The sequence below is a fragment of the Tupaia chinensis genome, unplaced genomic scaffold, assembly GCF_000334495.1.
Source record: "Tupaia chinensis unplaced genomic scaffold, TupChi_1.0 Scaffold000251_1, whole genome shotgun sequence".
In the NCBI taxonomy this organism is placed as follows: Eukaryota; Metazoa; Chordata; class Mammalia; order Scandentia; family Tupaiidae; genus Tupaia; species Tupaia belangeri.
In genome coordinates, this window is record NW_006159731.1 from 4990519 (window position 1) to 5003607 (window position 13089).

At 38.7% G+C, this 13089-nt stretch overlaps 1 protein-coding gene across 2 annotated transcripts; it reads left to right on the forward strand.

Annotated features, from left to right (window-relative positions):
* Nucleotides 1–2475: 2475 nt before the first annotated feature.
* On the forward strand, nt 2476–13078 carry MOCS2 (molybdenum cofactor synthesis 2). 2 transcript variants are annotated; one of them, XM_006149023.3, is made up of 6 exons: nt 2476–2571; nt 5463–5607; nt 8322–8449; nt 9034–9184; nt 9994–10117; nt 12040–13078. In XM_006149023.3, the coding sequence occupies exons 2-6, from the start codon at nt 5510–5512 to the stop codon at nt 12106–12108; spliced, it is 570 nt and encodes a 189-aa protein (XP_006149085.1). In that variant the 5' UTR covers nt 2476–2571; nt 5463–5509; the 3' UTR covers nt 12109–13078. The 2 variants fall into 2 exon arrangements, with proteins under 2 accessions (XP_006149085.1, XP_014443488.1); XM_014588002.2 differs by lacking the exon at nt 2476–2571 and adding an exon at nt 3631–3746.
* Nucleotides 13079–13089: the final 11 nt, after the last annotated feature.

A 13089-nucleotide genomic window follows, 5' to 3' on the forward strand; every position in this document is an offset into this window, starting at 1 on the left:
GGAATCCTCTGGTATCAGTCTTTCCTGCCTCCCCCAGATTATAGGTAGGATTATAATTTTACAAAGAACTTCTTTAGGCCCAGTTGGCTAGATCCCACATGACCAAGCACAGAGACCCAGACTCAGGCTTGTAAAAAACCACAGGCACATATGCTTGCATGCCCAAAATCCCAAGAGGAAAAACTGGAGAAGGACTTGCAGAGTGACCATCCCCTCTGGAGGATGCTTTCTCCTTTCTCACTTTCCTTCTTTTTAGGGAGTCCTCTGGCAAAAAAAAAAAAAAAAGAAAAGAAAAGAAAGAAAGAAAGAAAAAAATGTCATACCTACTATGTAATGAGAAAAGAAACTTCACAGAGAAGTACCAATGACCAATAAAAACATGAAAACATTCACCTTACTACTAATAACTCCAAAATGCAAATAAAACAAAGCTGTGTTATCAATAGCCAGATAAAGATTTTCTTTTTCAGCTGGGCTGTTTACCAACAATAAAATAACTGAGATCTGGAATTTACCTGGCTTCTCCCTGACCCCTCCAGCCTCATTTCCCACCACCTCCGTCCTTGCAGGGGCACACCTGCTTTGCCAACTCCCTGTCAGTCCTTGAATTCAATGCTGCTTTATTTCCCTGTGGCTTGGCACAAGCAAGTGAAATGCTCTCCTCTCTTAAGCCCGCTTTGTCATTTGCTGTTACTATTTGACTCAGGAAGTTGGGGTGACCAGGTCCAATACTAGTGCCAGATTCAGACTATGAAATGACCAGGTTCTTTGTCTCATGCTTATGAAGAATTAGAGACAGGAAAACAGAGACAAGATAGTAGAGGGTTTTTTTCTTTTTCTGGTTTTTTTTTTACAATTATTTATTTAATTTTATTTATTCATTCATTTATTTTCATTTGACTGGAGAGAGACAGAGAGAGAGAGAAAGTGAGAAAGCAAGCCTCCACGTCCAGGACTCGAACTGTGGTCAGCCGTGTGGGAGTGTCCAGCACCTTAACCACCACGCCACCTGCTGGACCCGTAGAGTTTATTAAGAGAAAAGAGGAGAAACAGAGCTCCCAAGCAGGGAGGGATCTGGGCAAATGGGTTGTCAAAGAAGTGTTGGCAGGAGGGCTTTTTATCCCAGCAAGGAGAGACTTGTGCATGCCCTTCCCTCAAGGACACAGTCAGATGAATTAGGTCGTTCTCCTCCTATTTAGGAGTGGTCTCACAAATCACAAAACTTCAGACATTCAGGCTTCAATTACCTGAGGTCTGTGGCCCATAAAGTTTCAAATTTTTATCATGTTGTCTACAATGTAAGATGAAGCTTTGTTCTTTGATGTATTTTCCCTGGTGCTTCCAAAATGTAATCTCATTTAGGCCCCCTTATCTCACAGGTGCAAGCCTCAGGACAAATTATTGCTCAAGGTCCTTTGCTCTTCATACTAGGAGAGACTACACTCTTTTGTTTGTAGTAATGACATGAAAATGCTTGTTTCAGTTCTCATGACAAATTATTGCTCAAGGTCCTTTGCTCTTCAGACTAGTAGTTTGCTCTACAAACTACTTTTGTTTGTAGTAATGATATGAAAATGCTCGTTTCAGTTCTCATTATCTCAAGCATATTGCAAGCCACTTTCTGTGAATCCAAGTTGAGAGCTAGTAATTGATTTTTTAGCAAGAGCAGTAAATCATCTTTGTTAAGGCTTGACTATAGTGATTCCATCTTGTCTCATGTTCTCTATTCCATGGACTCCTAACCCTATCTGCCTAGCCAGAGATCTTATTCCCATTTCATATTTAGCTCAAGCATCATCTCCATGAGCCTTCATAGAGCACACCCAGGGGACCCAGCCATGTACCTGCCTTCACCCCCGAGCAAGGTAACAGCTATCCCCAGTACTACACTGCTGATGTTTATGACTCTCTCCTACCCAGAAAAGCGAGTTCCAAGGCGAGGGACGACCAACTCCTGTCTAGGTAACTGCGCAAGCCCTTTAAAGCAGAGAGGTCTTGGTGACAGAAGTTGGGAAAGCTGATGAAGACAAAACTACAGAGCAGCTCATTAAACAGGCAAAGGAAGTGCCAACCTGACCCAGTTGGAACGCTCGGATAAGGTGAATGCTCTGTCCTTAGGGAACACTACGTACCAGATGGCGGAGTGTATAAAAACTTCAGAGAAGTCTAACGGTGAGTGAGGGGGAAAGCCTGAACTCTTACTGGGTTACTAGAAAAGCTTCCAGAGCGCAGGTGGCAAATGTCCGGGGTAATGCGGCGTCAGTTCCCTGACACCACAACTTCCTTTCAGGGAAGAAGGGCATGCATAATCAGCCCTTTTCCACTCGCATACCTAGCGTTCGCTCTCAATTTTGCACCCAAATTGCGAGCAGAAACCAAGATTTCCAGTAGCAGTCTACACGGGAACACCAGGACGTGGGGGCAGCTGGGCGGAGCTGGCCTTGCGCATGCTCTGTGCTGGCGGTGGGCGCGCAAGGTCATGCTGCGCCTGCGCTCTGCTGTGCGGGCGCCTCCGGGTCAGTGGTTCTAAGTCGGTCAAGGGGTCCTGGCGGGATGGTACCTCGGTGCCAGGTAAGGGTGGACGGTGTGCGAGCCCACCTGGTGACAGAGCGCTCGCGGATGTATCTGGCACGCTCTTCGCAGTCGCTGCGATGGCAGTGGGGACCTCCCTCCCTTCCGCGACGTGCACCCGCCCTGGCCGGTGCCTTCTATCCGGGGCTGCCCCCCTCTGACGCCCCCAACCCGGCTTCGCGACTTTGTTCTTGCCCCTGTCTAAACTCCCGTCCACTCCGAGGACTCCTGGTGTCAGGGTCACGGTGTCCAGGACCGGCACGTTTCAGAAGGTTCTCGACCTTTGTGGCCTCCTGTTCTCAGGTTACTCGTTTTGACGAAGACAAAATTTTAATCTAAAAACAAACGCATTTATTTAAGAATTCTTGTAAAGAACGTGCTTCATCTATTAGTTTACAAAGCTCTGGTTATTTGCAAATCTGTCGTTATTTCGAGGAGAGCGATGTGTGCTGAGTGACAGGTGGGCTGTTCTACATGATCAAATCCCGTAGGTACCAGACTGATTGTACAGGTTTGTCCCAGGAAATACCAGTTTATCCTGTATTTTAAATCTGGCTGCTGCTTTAAATGTCAGGCTTTGTGGGTTGCATAACTTGAGCCTTGGTGGCTGGGTCCAATGTAATATAGACTGGAATCAAAGGTCATTTGGAAGTTTTGAGAGAGAAGTCTTTCCCAGATTTGGTTGTTCCTTTGGGTAATTCATTTCTTGACTCAGGCATTTGTTCTCCTCCCAAGTATTTATAAAAGGGTAAATAACTTATGTCAATTAAAGACAGTTGTAACATGTTTTCTGAGAAGATATACTTAAGATCTTGATTGTGGCACACTTGTGTTTATAAAACTCAGTAACATCCAGAAATTAGTCTGTTTGGTGTTTAGAACAAACATTTTTTTCAGAATTTGAAATTGTACTGAGAAATGTTTTATGTGCAATTTAATATTCTCTAACTTATAAAATTTATCTTTTATTAAAGTAGCGCATTTGGAAAACAAGAAAACTCAGCGTGGCCAGTCAAAAGAATTGTTATTATTAAAAGCATTTTCTCCTTTCAGGTTGAAGTATTGTATTTTGCAAAAAGTGCTGAAATAACTGGAGTTCGTTCAGAGACCATTTCTGTGCCACAAGAAATAAAAGCATTGCAGCTGTGGAAAGAGATAGAAAGTCTACATCCTGGGTAGTTAACATTTTGTAGAATGTGTATGATTAACATTTAAAAATAAATTTTTTAAAATGTGTAAGTGATAATAGTAAAGAATAAATTGGTTACTTTTGATTTTCCTGGTTAATGTTAAAAGAATCATTGTATTTTTCTGTAAATACTTCTGAAAATTTAAACTTTAGTGCTTAGGAATACCCAAGCCCTTAAGATTAAGGATACTTTACTACAGAAACACAGTGAGCCGAGATACTCCCAGAAAGACATGATTATGTCTTCTTTCATAATTTACAAAATTGAAAATGTAGGTTTTGCATCTTTTATAACATTAAGTGAAATGATGACAAATTCTGTTAAAAATGTGTGCTTTAAACTTATTTGTCCTGCTGCACTTTTTTAGAGAATGAAAAAGAGAGATTTCTAAGTTTAAAAGAAAAGGGAACTATAACAAATCCTCGAGGCTGCTGAATTTGAGTTTTTGTAATATTTGCTTTTTTAAAAAAAATTGTTCTTGAAAATCTGACATTTTACTGCTCATTCCTATCTCAAGTCCTTTTTAGAACAAAATGAGTTATTTCAGAGTGTTCGTTAATAGTGTCTCTTTAGTCTATAAAATGTTTAGCTTAGAAGTCATAGTGCTGTGTAAAAGATACTGCACAATGTATGTTCAAAAGGCAACCACTCCTAGGAACCAGCAGTTAGCGTAATGGCTATGTCGCTGGACTCCCACGTAGTAGAACCACGGTTCGTGTCCCGGACCCGGTGGCTTAAAACTCACGCCGGGCGCGTGTGCGTGCGTGCCCAAGATCCCGAGAGGAGAATGGAGGAGAAGGGATTGCGGCGTGACCATCCCCCCTGGGGGGTGATTTCTCGCTTTCTGTCTCTATGTCTCTCTCTGTCTGTCTGGCGAGCGCACGCGCCCTACAGTGAAAAATCTCTCCAAAAAAAAAAATAAAAAAAGGCAACCACTCCTTAATTTCATGTTTTTAAAGTTGCTCTTTCAGTGCCCTGATAATCAATGAAACATGACTGGCCTCTATTCTGCCTTTAATCTTTTACTGCAAGGAGACACCTGGTCTTATGGGAAACTTCCTAGCTATTCTTAGTTATGCTTGTGCAAGTATTCAGAAGGCCCCTGGAAAGGCCATGTACTCATTAGGACATTTTTCTTCTCTTTTGATCTGATTTGAATGTTAGCTCCAATCTAGTTTATTTTAGTTGGTTGGTTTGTTTAATTCCATAAGGCACAATATCCAATAAAGAATTTGTCATCAGTTTAATGTGTTCTTTGCCATGAATAAGTATTTTTTTAAAACAGTTTTTGCTGTATACAGTGCATGCATTCACAGAGAAATACAGAAAGGGAAAACACATAATCACTACCCCCCCCCCTCCAGGGTATGGCCATGTTGCAATCCCTTCTCCTCCATTTTCCTGTCAGGATTTTAGGCATGTAAGCAAACAACCCTGATGTATTTTCCAAGCTGTCAGGTTTGGGACTCAAACTGTGCTCTTGGCTATGTAGGATCAACACCTTAACTATCATGCCCCTGGCTGACTGATTGATTGATTGTGTGTCAGTGCTATGGCCTTTCATAGAATGTTAGTTAATTTAGTTAATAACTTCACTAATATTTCATACAGTAGTATTTATGCAATATCTTCATTTGTAACTGAAGAGATTTGAGGTCTATCAAAACATTGATCTTTCTAATCACACTTTTTTCCTCGCAGATTGGCTGATGTTAGAAATCAGGTGATATTTGCCGTTCGTCAAGAATATGTCGAGCTTGGAGATCAGCTCCTCTTGCTTCAACCAGGAGACGAAGTTGCCATTATCCCCCCTATTAGTGGAGGGTAGTACTTTTGAGTCATTGAGGTAGGTGTGATTTGTAACCAGCCCTGTGAAGGATTATACACATCATACTTGTGTATGGTTTGCTGTTACTGTGTATTGTTCGTGAGTATGTCTGCATAAACCCACTTGATGGAGGAACTCTTTGTTGGTACAAACTGATCAATACCTACTATCTCTGCATCAACTCTATTATAAGCAGTTTAATATTAGTTTAAAATGTTTCTTCTCATTTAACACATTTTTGAGTGCTTATATGTCAGGCACAGTGCTAGACAATGGATAGTAATATCCTGTTTTGCAGGCTAAGAAAACTGAAATTCAGAGAAGTTAAACTTGCCTTTAATCCAGTAGCTATTAAGTGGTAAAACCAACATTGGAACTCTCTGTGTACTCTCTTACTTTTTCACAAACATCTTAATACTAAATAATAGCTCTCTTGGGGGACATTGAAATATAGAAAAATTGCACAGCTAGAAAGTCAAAAGATCATGGTACCTGAAAAGAAAACATAACATTATTATTTATAGCTATGCAGTAGGTGGCTCTATGACCCAGCCCATCTTTCTGTCCAAGCAATTTAATCTGTATCTGAGTAGGATAATGTGTAAGAACATTCTTCAGTATAGTCTAGAGAGATCATACTTTTCTTAAGTAGACAGAATGCCAACTAAAGAATAAATAACATAGAAATTAAATTATCCCTGATTTAAAACTTTTGGTAAGTTAGAAATGAAGAAAACTTATAATTTGATAGTTTTTTTTAAATCTGTAATCAAGAGTAAATATCCTTCTTAATGGCAAAAGCTTGAGCCCATTAAAGAAAAGAATAAGCCACAAATGCCTCTTTATTTTACTTATTTTTTCGCTCATTTCTGCCTGTAGTCTTCTGGAGGGCAATGCCACAAAAATTGAAGAATAGATCATGAACTTTTGGGGGACAAACCATTTCCAAACCACAGCAATACGTATCTCATTTTTATTTGGCAACTGTGGTCACCATATCACTGTCATTTTAGGAGATTATAAAATGCTATTTTTCAGAGTTGGTGTATATTCAGAAAACAGGCTATATGTGTTTGTGACGATTACAGCTGCTCTTTGGAAAGATTAGAAAGGTTACTCATCAGCATCGTGTGCTATTTGAGTATGTTTGACAATAGTGGTATTCTGTCATTTTAGGACCTTCTATTAGATTTCAGTAGTCTAATAGAATCAGAAGTTGTGGGATCTTTGTATGGTTTGAAGTTCATAGAACATATTTGGGTTACCAATATCTTATTGCAAGAAAAAGAGATGGAAGAAGCTCAACTGGCACATCCAATAGGCAGAAAATCCTGGGGCCCAGTGTTTTTCAGTGGTTGGAAGAAGAGAGGGAAAAATTTTTGGTTTATTAACTCCTTTATTGGAATTTCAGCACCTTGTGTAAATGCTTAACTTTTCTGAGCCTTCTTTTTCTCATCTTTCAATTCAGAGGATACCTTAACAGGATTTATAACTACACTCTTCACAGCTTGCAGCTCCTACTCAACTCAGTCCATCCTGTTCTCTCCCTCGCTGTTGGCTCAGCTTCTCACTTCCCTCCTAGGAGATTCTGGAGCACTTGATGCTCCTTCTTGCCCCAGAGCCTCTGCATTTGCCCTTTATCTGCCAGGGGTCCATTCCCCCTTTCTTTATAGGCCTGCCTTCCTATCTTTCACATCTCAGATTTCAGTATTACTTCCTGAGAGAGTCCCCCATGATACCCTTATCTCAAATAGCCCTTCCCCAGCTCCCATGCTCTGTCTCAGAACCCTGCTTATTTTTACAAATTATCCCTGTTTGTCATTCTTAGTTATTGCTTTGTGTCTCCCATTTGAAGATAAGCACTGAAAACAGGAGTTTGTGCTTTGTTCCCTGGTCTACCAGTAGTACCTGGTGTTAGTCTGTGGCTCTTAGTGAGTATATAATAATGGCCCCTAGTGAGTATGTAATAATGTTTGATGAATTAAATTGGAAACTTGTACAAAGGCCTTTGTACCTCATACCTGGTAAATAGGTGTGCAGTTCATTTCCTTATTTTCTCAGTTACTTAATGAAGGTTGTTCCAGGTTGTAAAAGGAACCAGTTCCTTTAGAATTCACCATTACTTCCGTTCTTCTGTCCTTTTTGGATAAAGTAAAAAGCAGTTCTAGGTGTGCATTTGGAAACACAGTGGTTAGATGTGATATGCCTGCAGATAGGGGTGGAAATAGCTCAACTGTACTGTGATGGGAGATATGAGTAGAAATGGCAGAATTTAGAATATATTGGCATGTGCAATAGATTACATTTTAATGATCACGTTAATGGTGAATTTTGTTTTATATTATGCCTGATTTATTAGGTATATAAGTACACCGAGTTTCACTAAAATTTTATACTTTTATTTTTCGTATCAGATATCTCCTAAAATATTTAATGTAGAAAAAACAGTAAGTTAGGGGCTGGTAGGTGGCATGGTGGTTAAAGCACTGGTCTCCCCTGTGGCTGACTGCATGCAGTTCAAGTCTCAGGCCTGGCAGTTTGCTTTCTCACTTTCCCTCTCTCTCTCTCTCTTTCTCTGTCTCTTGCTGGTTAAATTGAATAATAATAATAATAATAAATAAAACAAAATAATTCTTTAAAAAAATAAAGAAAAAACAATAAGTTGATATAGCCTATAAGTTGAGTGTTTGACTCCACATATCTAGTAAGATTTATTAATAATATCTTTTCAGGAAAGAGATGGATGAAGTGGAAGAGGAATCTAAGGATATAATAAAATTTACTGCCGAGAAGCTTTCAGTAGATGAAGTCTCACAGTTGGTGGTTTCTCCACTCTGTGGTGCAATATCCCTATTTGTAGGTGAGTTGTAATTTTCACAGCGTCTGTTAACTTGAACAAGACGATAGAAATTAGCAAGTGCCTCCACGTACAGTGGGACTAGTCAGAAGATTTGAACATACTGAGCAATAAACCAAGATTTCCCTAGCAGTGGGTAGAAATTATTTTTTAGTTCTTGTTTTGTATTAGTAACCTTAAATTAACTTACATTAAATGATAAGGCATAGAGAGCATAGGATAAGAGTCATTGTTAAGAGAGAGAATCTTGTATTTCTAAATATTGAAGAAAAAAGTACTTAACCATAATCCTGGAAACAAATATTTTCCTTTTAAGTGTCGAAGGCTGTTAGAAAGGGAATGTAGCTTCATTTGTCAAATGAGCATTTCCTGTAAGTTTGCTTACTGTATTATTTTATTTATTATAATCACAATAATTAGCTTTTGTTTTCCTGGTCAAGTTTGGTTCCTAGAAATTTCAAAGTAATTTTTAGACAAATTGGTATGCTACTTGTTTACTATTCAAAAATAATTATTTTTTATTATATGAATGTACATTTCTATGCTAAAGAAAAACCTTCTTTGAATCTGTTTGTTTGTTTGTTTAGGAACTACAAGAAATAACTTTGAAGGAAAAAAAGTCATTAGTTTGGAATATGAAGCATATTTACCGATGGCAGAAAACGAAGTCAGAAAAATCTGTAGTGACATTAGGGAGAAGTGGCCAGTCAAACACATAGCCGTGTTCCATAGACTCGGGTATGAGTTATCCGTTTAAAAGTTTAGCTGGTTTACATCTTTGTACTGATTCTGGTTTGGGAATCTTTCTTAGGAATTTTATATTACCATAGAGGAATGTTTATATATTAATTCTGGAGGACATTAGAGCTGGATCCCAATACCTTTAGGGACTGCTTGTGACCCTGGCTAGGCTCTTGTGACAGCCTCTGGTGTTGTAACAGTGTAAGTGTGCCAAGACGTTCAGGCCCTGGGACTAAGGGCCAGCGTTATTGGGTACTGAAGTCCACGAAGCCTTGGGAGAACCTTTTGTGATCTACACCTTGTTTATATGGACAATCTGTTACAGATTCTTTTTGATGTAAATGCCTTTGAAAGTCATTAAAGTAATTTGCCTTTTTGTAGTGCTCTAGGCTTTCAAAAGAAGCCAGCAATTGAGACTACATCTGTCAATATTGGTTATTAATAATTTTCATTTCCATGTTACAACTACCAGGCAGTAACTTTGTATCTGCTGTAGGCATTACCTGACACTAGGCTTTGTCGGAATCAGATGTTTGTTCAGTCGGTGAAAGGACCTTCCTTTTTGGTGCCCATCAAATGGGTCTAGTGGATATATGCTGGCTGATTGGCCTCAGCATTGACCGCAGCATCCACTCTGCTGAATGCAACTGGGATGAATGACTGTTTTCTAACTAAACCTATGTCTAAGTAAAACAGAACTACACTTAAGAATGCATAACTGGATACTTCTCTTTTGTGTGTCCAGAAGATTCTTTAACATGTGGATTTGGAGATGATGGTAATTGTTTTTCTTCATCTTATTGTAGCTTGGTTCCAGTGTCAGAAGCAAGCATAATCATTGCTGTGTCCTCAGCCCATAGGGCTGCGTCCCTTGAAGCTGTGAGCTATGCCATTGACACTTTAAAAGCCAAGGTACCCATATGGAAAAAGGTGAGTTATTTATTTATTTATTTATTGCCTTGTGGATATGAATTTTCTCGGGAGTTTTTAGATAAATGGTAAGAGTAAGAGAACATGTAGAATTTATATGCCTTCCCTGACTGTGAAATCTTTTTACCTGTGAATTAGGGCATTTATGTAAGATCTCCTTTCTCAAGTTTGTTGAGCATGGAAAACGCATGCCCCAAAGAATGCATTATATAGATTTGGCCTAAACAAGTGGTAACAGAATTCCTCATCTGGACCATTCTAGAGGTTCACAGAGGATGGCATCTCCTTTGGAGTAGAATTCCCTTGAATAAAAATGTCTCTCTTTTAGAGATTAGGAATAATGCCTGGCTACTTAGGCTGTGGCTGAAATAGAAATTCCTTTTCTCGCCTTTTCTTAGAGTTCCTTATTTTTATATTAAAAAAAAAAAAAAGAAAGGGTAAGATATTGCCATTTCTGAGAAAATGCATTTTGAATAGTATTGAAAATATAGTGGGGAATTCTTTTTTTCTGGCAATAAAGCAAACCAGTCATGAAGAACAAGTCATTATTTGGTTAAATAGAAGCAATTCTGAAGGAATGAAATGGGCAGTTCCCTCATTTCTCCCTCGGTGTCAGTAACACTAACGGTGGGATTGTTCTGTACGTGCCAACATTGTGTAATTACACTTCAGAGTCTGGACCTGCCCACAGCGTTATGGCTGATAGCAAAGCTGAGCAATCAATGAGTAGCTCAGAAGACCAGAGCATAGGCCCAGGGCTTTCAAAGGGTGAGTCTGTCCTCCTTGCCAGGAACCTACTGTCTTCAATCTAAGGTAGAGATAAATAAGTTAGATTCTGAACCAGGGCAATTTTGTGACCATATATTCTGAGTGAAAATGGAAACTCATTGTCCTAAGGGAACACATTGGGATTAAAGGGTAGGATATGGGAAAGGAAACTTGGTAAAGCGCACGTGTTTGGGTGTTTTGCTATGAGCACACCTGCTACAGTTTTTGAGCTTCACTGGTAAAGTGTTTGAGCTCCTCTCTACCAGGGAGGACACAATGGTAAGTCAGTTGACAAAAGATGATGAGGGGGTAGCCCTGGAAAATAAGGGTGAGGGACAAGAATTGGGGCCTATTTCCATTTTGATGCTTTGAGGACTTAGCCAGGATTTCTACTTGCTTTCGTCTGTAGAGGGTTTGTAGAGGTGCAGGTTCCTAGAGGGCAGTTGAATTTGGATTTCTCTCCCTGTAGAATGGAATCTGACAGGAGAGTGAGGGGAAAAAAGTGATAATGTTCTTCTTCCTCCTTCTTTCTACAAGTTCCCTAAATTCTAGTCTGGTAATGTATAGGGAAGGGTGTGGTAGGTGGGTAGGGCACAGAGCAATTCACACCAGAGTTCCCCCAGACCTGATTAAGAACTTTTGTGGCAGTCACCTATATTTAGCAGCTAATGGACATAGCCTACCTGCCTTTGGAAAACCTTATGTAGAAATGTTTGAGTAGTAGAAAGAAAATGTTTAGAAAGAAAAATGTTTAAAGACCTTTCATCTTCTCCTGCGTAACCTTGCCCACAATGCCTCTTGTCGTGTCCCAAACAGAATTAACTCTGGTTCTGTAGTTGCACCTTGTCCTGTTAGAGCGTCTTGTCTGTCACATCTGCAATTGCAGTGAGAATCTTTCAGCCTGGGGAGCTTGTCTGCTCATTCTCTGTTCTCAGCACCTTATACAAGTATTTGTAATGGGATCAGGAAAAGAGGAGCAGATGGAAACAGATGTGATATTCATTTGTCTAATTTATAAAAATGTATTTGTTTTTTTTTTTAATTTGAAAATTTTATCATTTATATTTAATCACATCCATCTTTACCAAAAACGTATTTGTTTTCATCTATCAAAATGATCTATCTCAAATACCTGTTATGGTTCTGTTTTCTAGGAAATGTATGAAGAGTCTTCATCATCTTGGAAAAGAAACAAAGAATGCTTTTGGGCAACTCATGATTAGTCACTTATATTTTAAGAGCATTCTATCTTAATTTGGTAAACTTTTATCATCGATCACATTTTGGTTTTTCTTCGCCAGGAACTGTGATAGGTTACTGAAGCACTGTCTTACACCAATGGAACAAAAGTAAGAAAAGTAAATAAATAAATGGGTATATAGGATAAGGAGTTATTTAGGAACTAGGTCTCGAGGAAAGACCTTAGGGAAGAAATGAGGTAATTTCAATATGAAGAAAGACGTCTGTGGTAGACATCTTCTTCTATGATTAATTTCTAAGTGTGCTCAACTCACATTGAGGTGTGGCCCCCTCCTTATCACTCTCTCAAGAAAAGCCTCCCTAATGCCCTATCCTGAGTGCCCCATGATGATGATGTCATTAGGAATGCATGATGGGAACACTGACAAAACTGAAAGTATAAAAAAATCATTATCAGACTTGATGTCATGTATTTTTCAGAACTTATATATTTTTTTAAAAATGCATGATTTAAAAATTTTTAAATAGTAGTCAAAAAATTTTATGATTTCTAGCACTTCAGAAAATATAGGCTTACAATAATACTTTCTTTTGTATTTTATTCATTATCTGTCTATCTAAAACAGCATAAAATTATAAAACTAGCAACAGAATGGTTTGTGTTAAAATATTAGTTGATGTTTAAAATGTAACCCACAACCTTTTGAAGAAATTATGTTAAGTAAGTTAATTTAGGAAAATACATATTTATTAAAGTTTTTTCAGATAGATTTCCTTTTGATTGTGTTACATTATCATTAGTGAGGTCATTAATAAACACACTTTCTGCAAGATTTTTATATGAAACAATCATGTAGTTTTTAATTGGTCAACCAGTATATTACGTTGATTGATTGTGTATGTAAGTCCCATATAGTTTTGGTTTTTTTTTAATTTTCTTTCCTATGCTGTTGAGACATTCTTGACAAATAAGAATTGTATGTTTTTATAGTATATAGTGTGAC

Excerpts from the sequence above, each read along its gene's own strand:
- MOCS2 (XM_006149023.3), top strand. The coding sequence starts at position 5,510 with ATGTCGAGCTTGGAGATCAGCTCCTCTTGCTTCAACCAGGAGACGAAG. Across the intron at positions 9,185-9,993 it reads GCCGTGTTCCATAGACTCGG|CTTGGTTCCAGTGTCAGAAG; the intron begins GTATGAGTTATC and ends ATCTTATTGTAG. Across the intron at positions 10,118-12,039 it reads AGGTACCCATATGGAAAAAG|GAAATGTATGAAGAGTCTTC; the intron begins GTGAGTTATTTA and ends TCTGTTTTCTAG.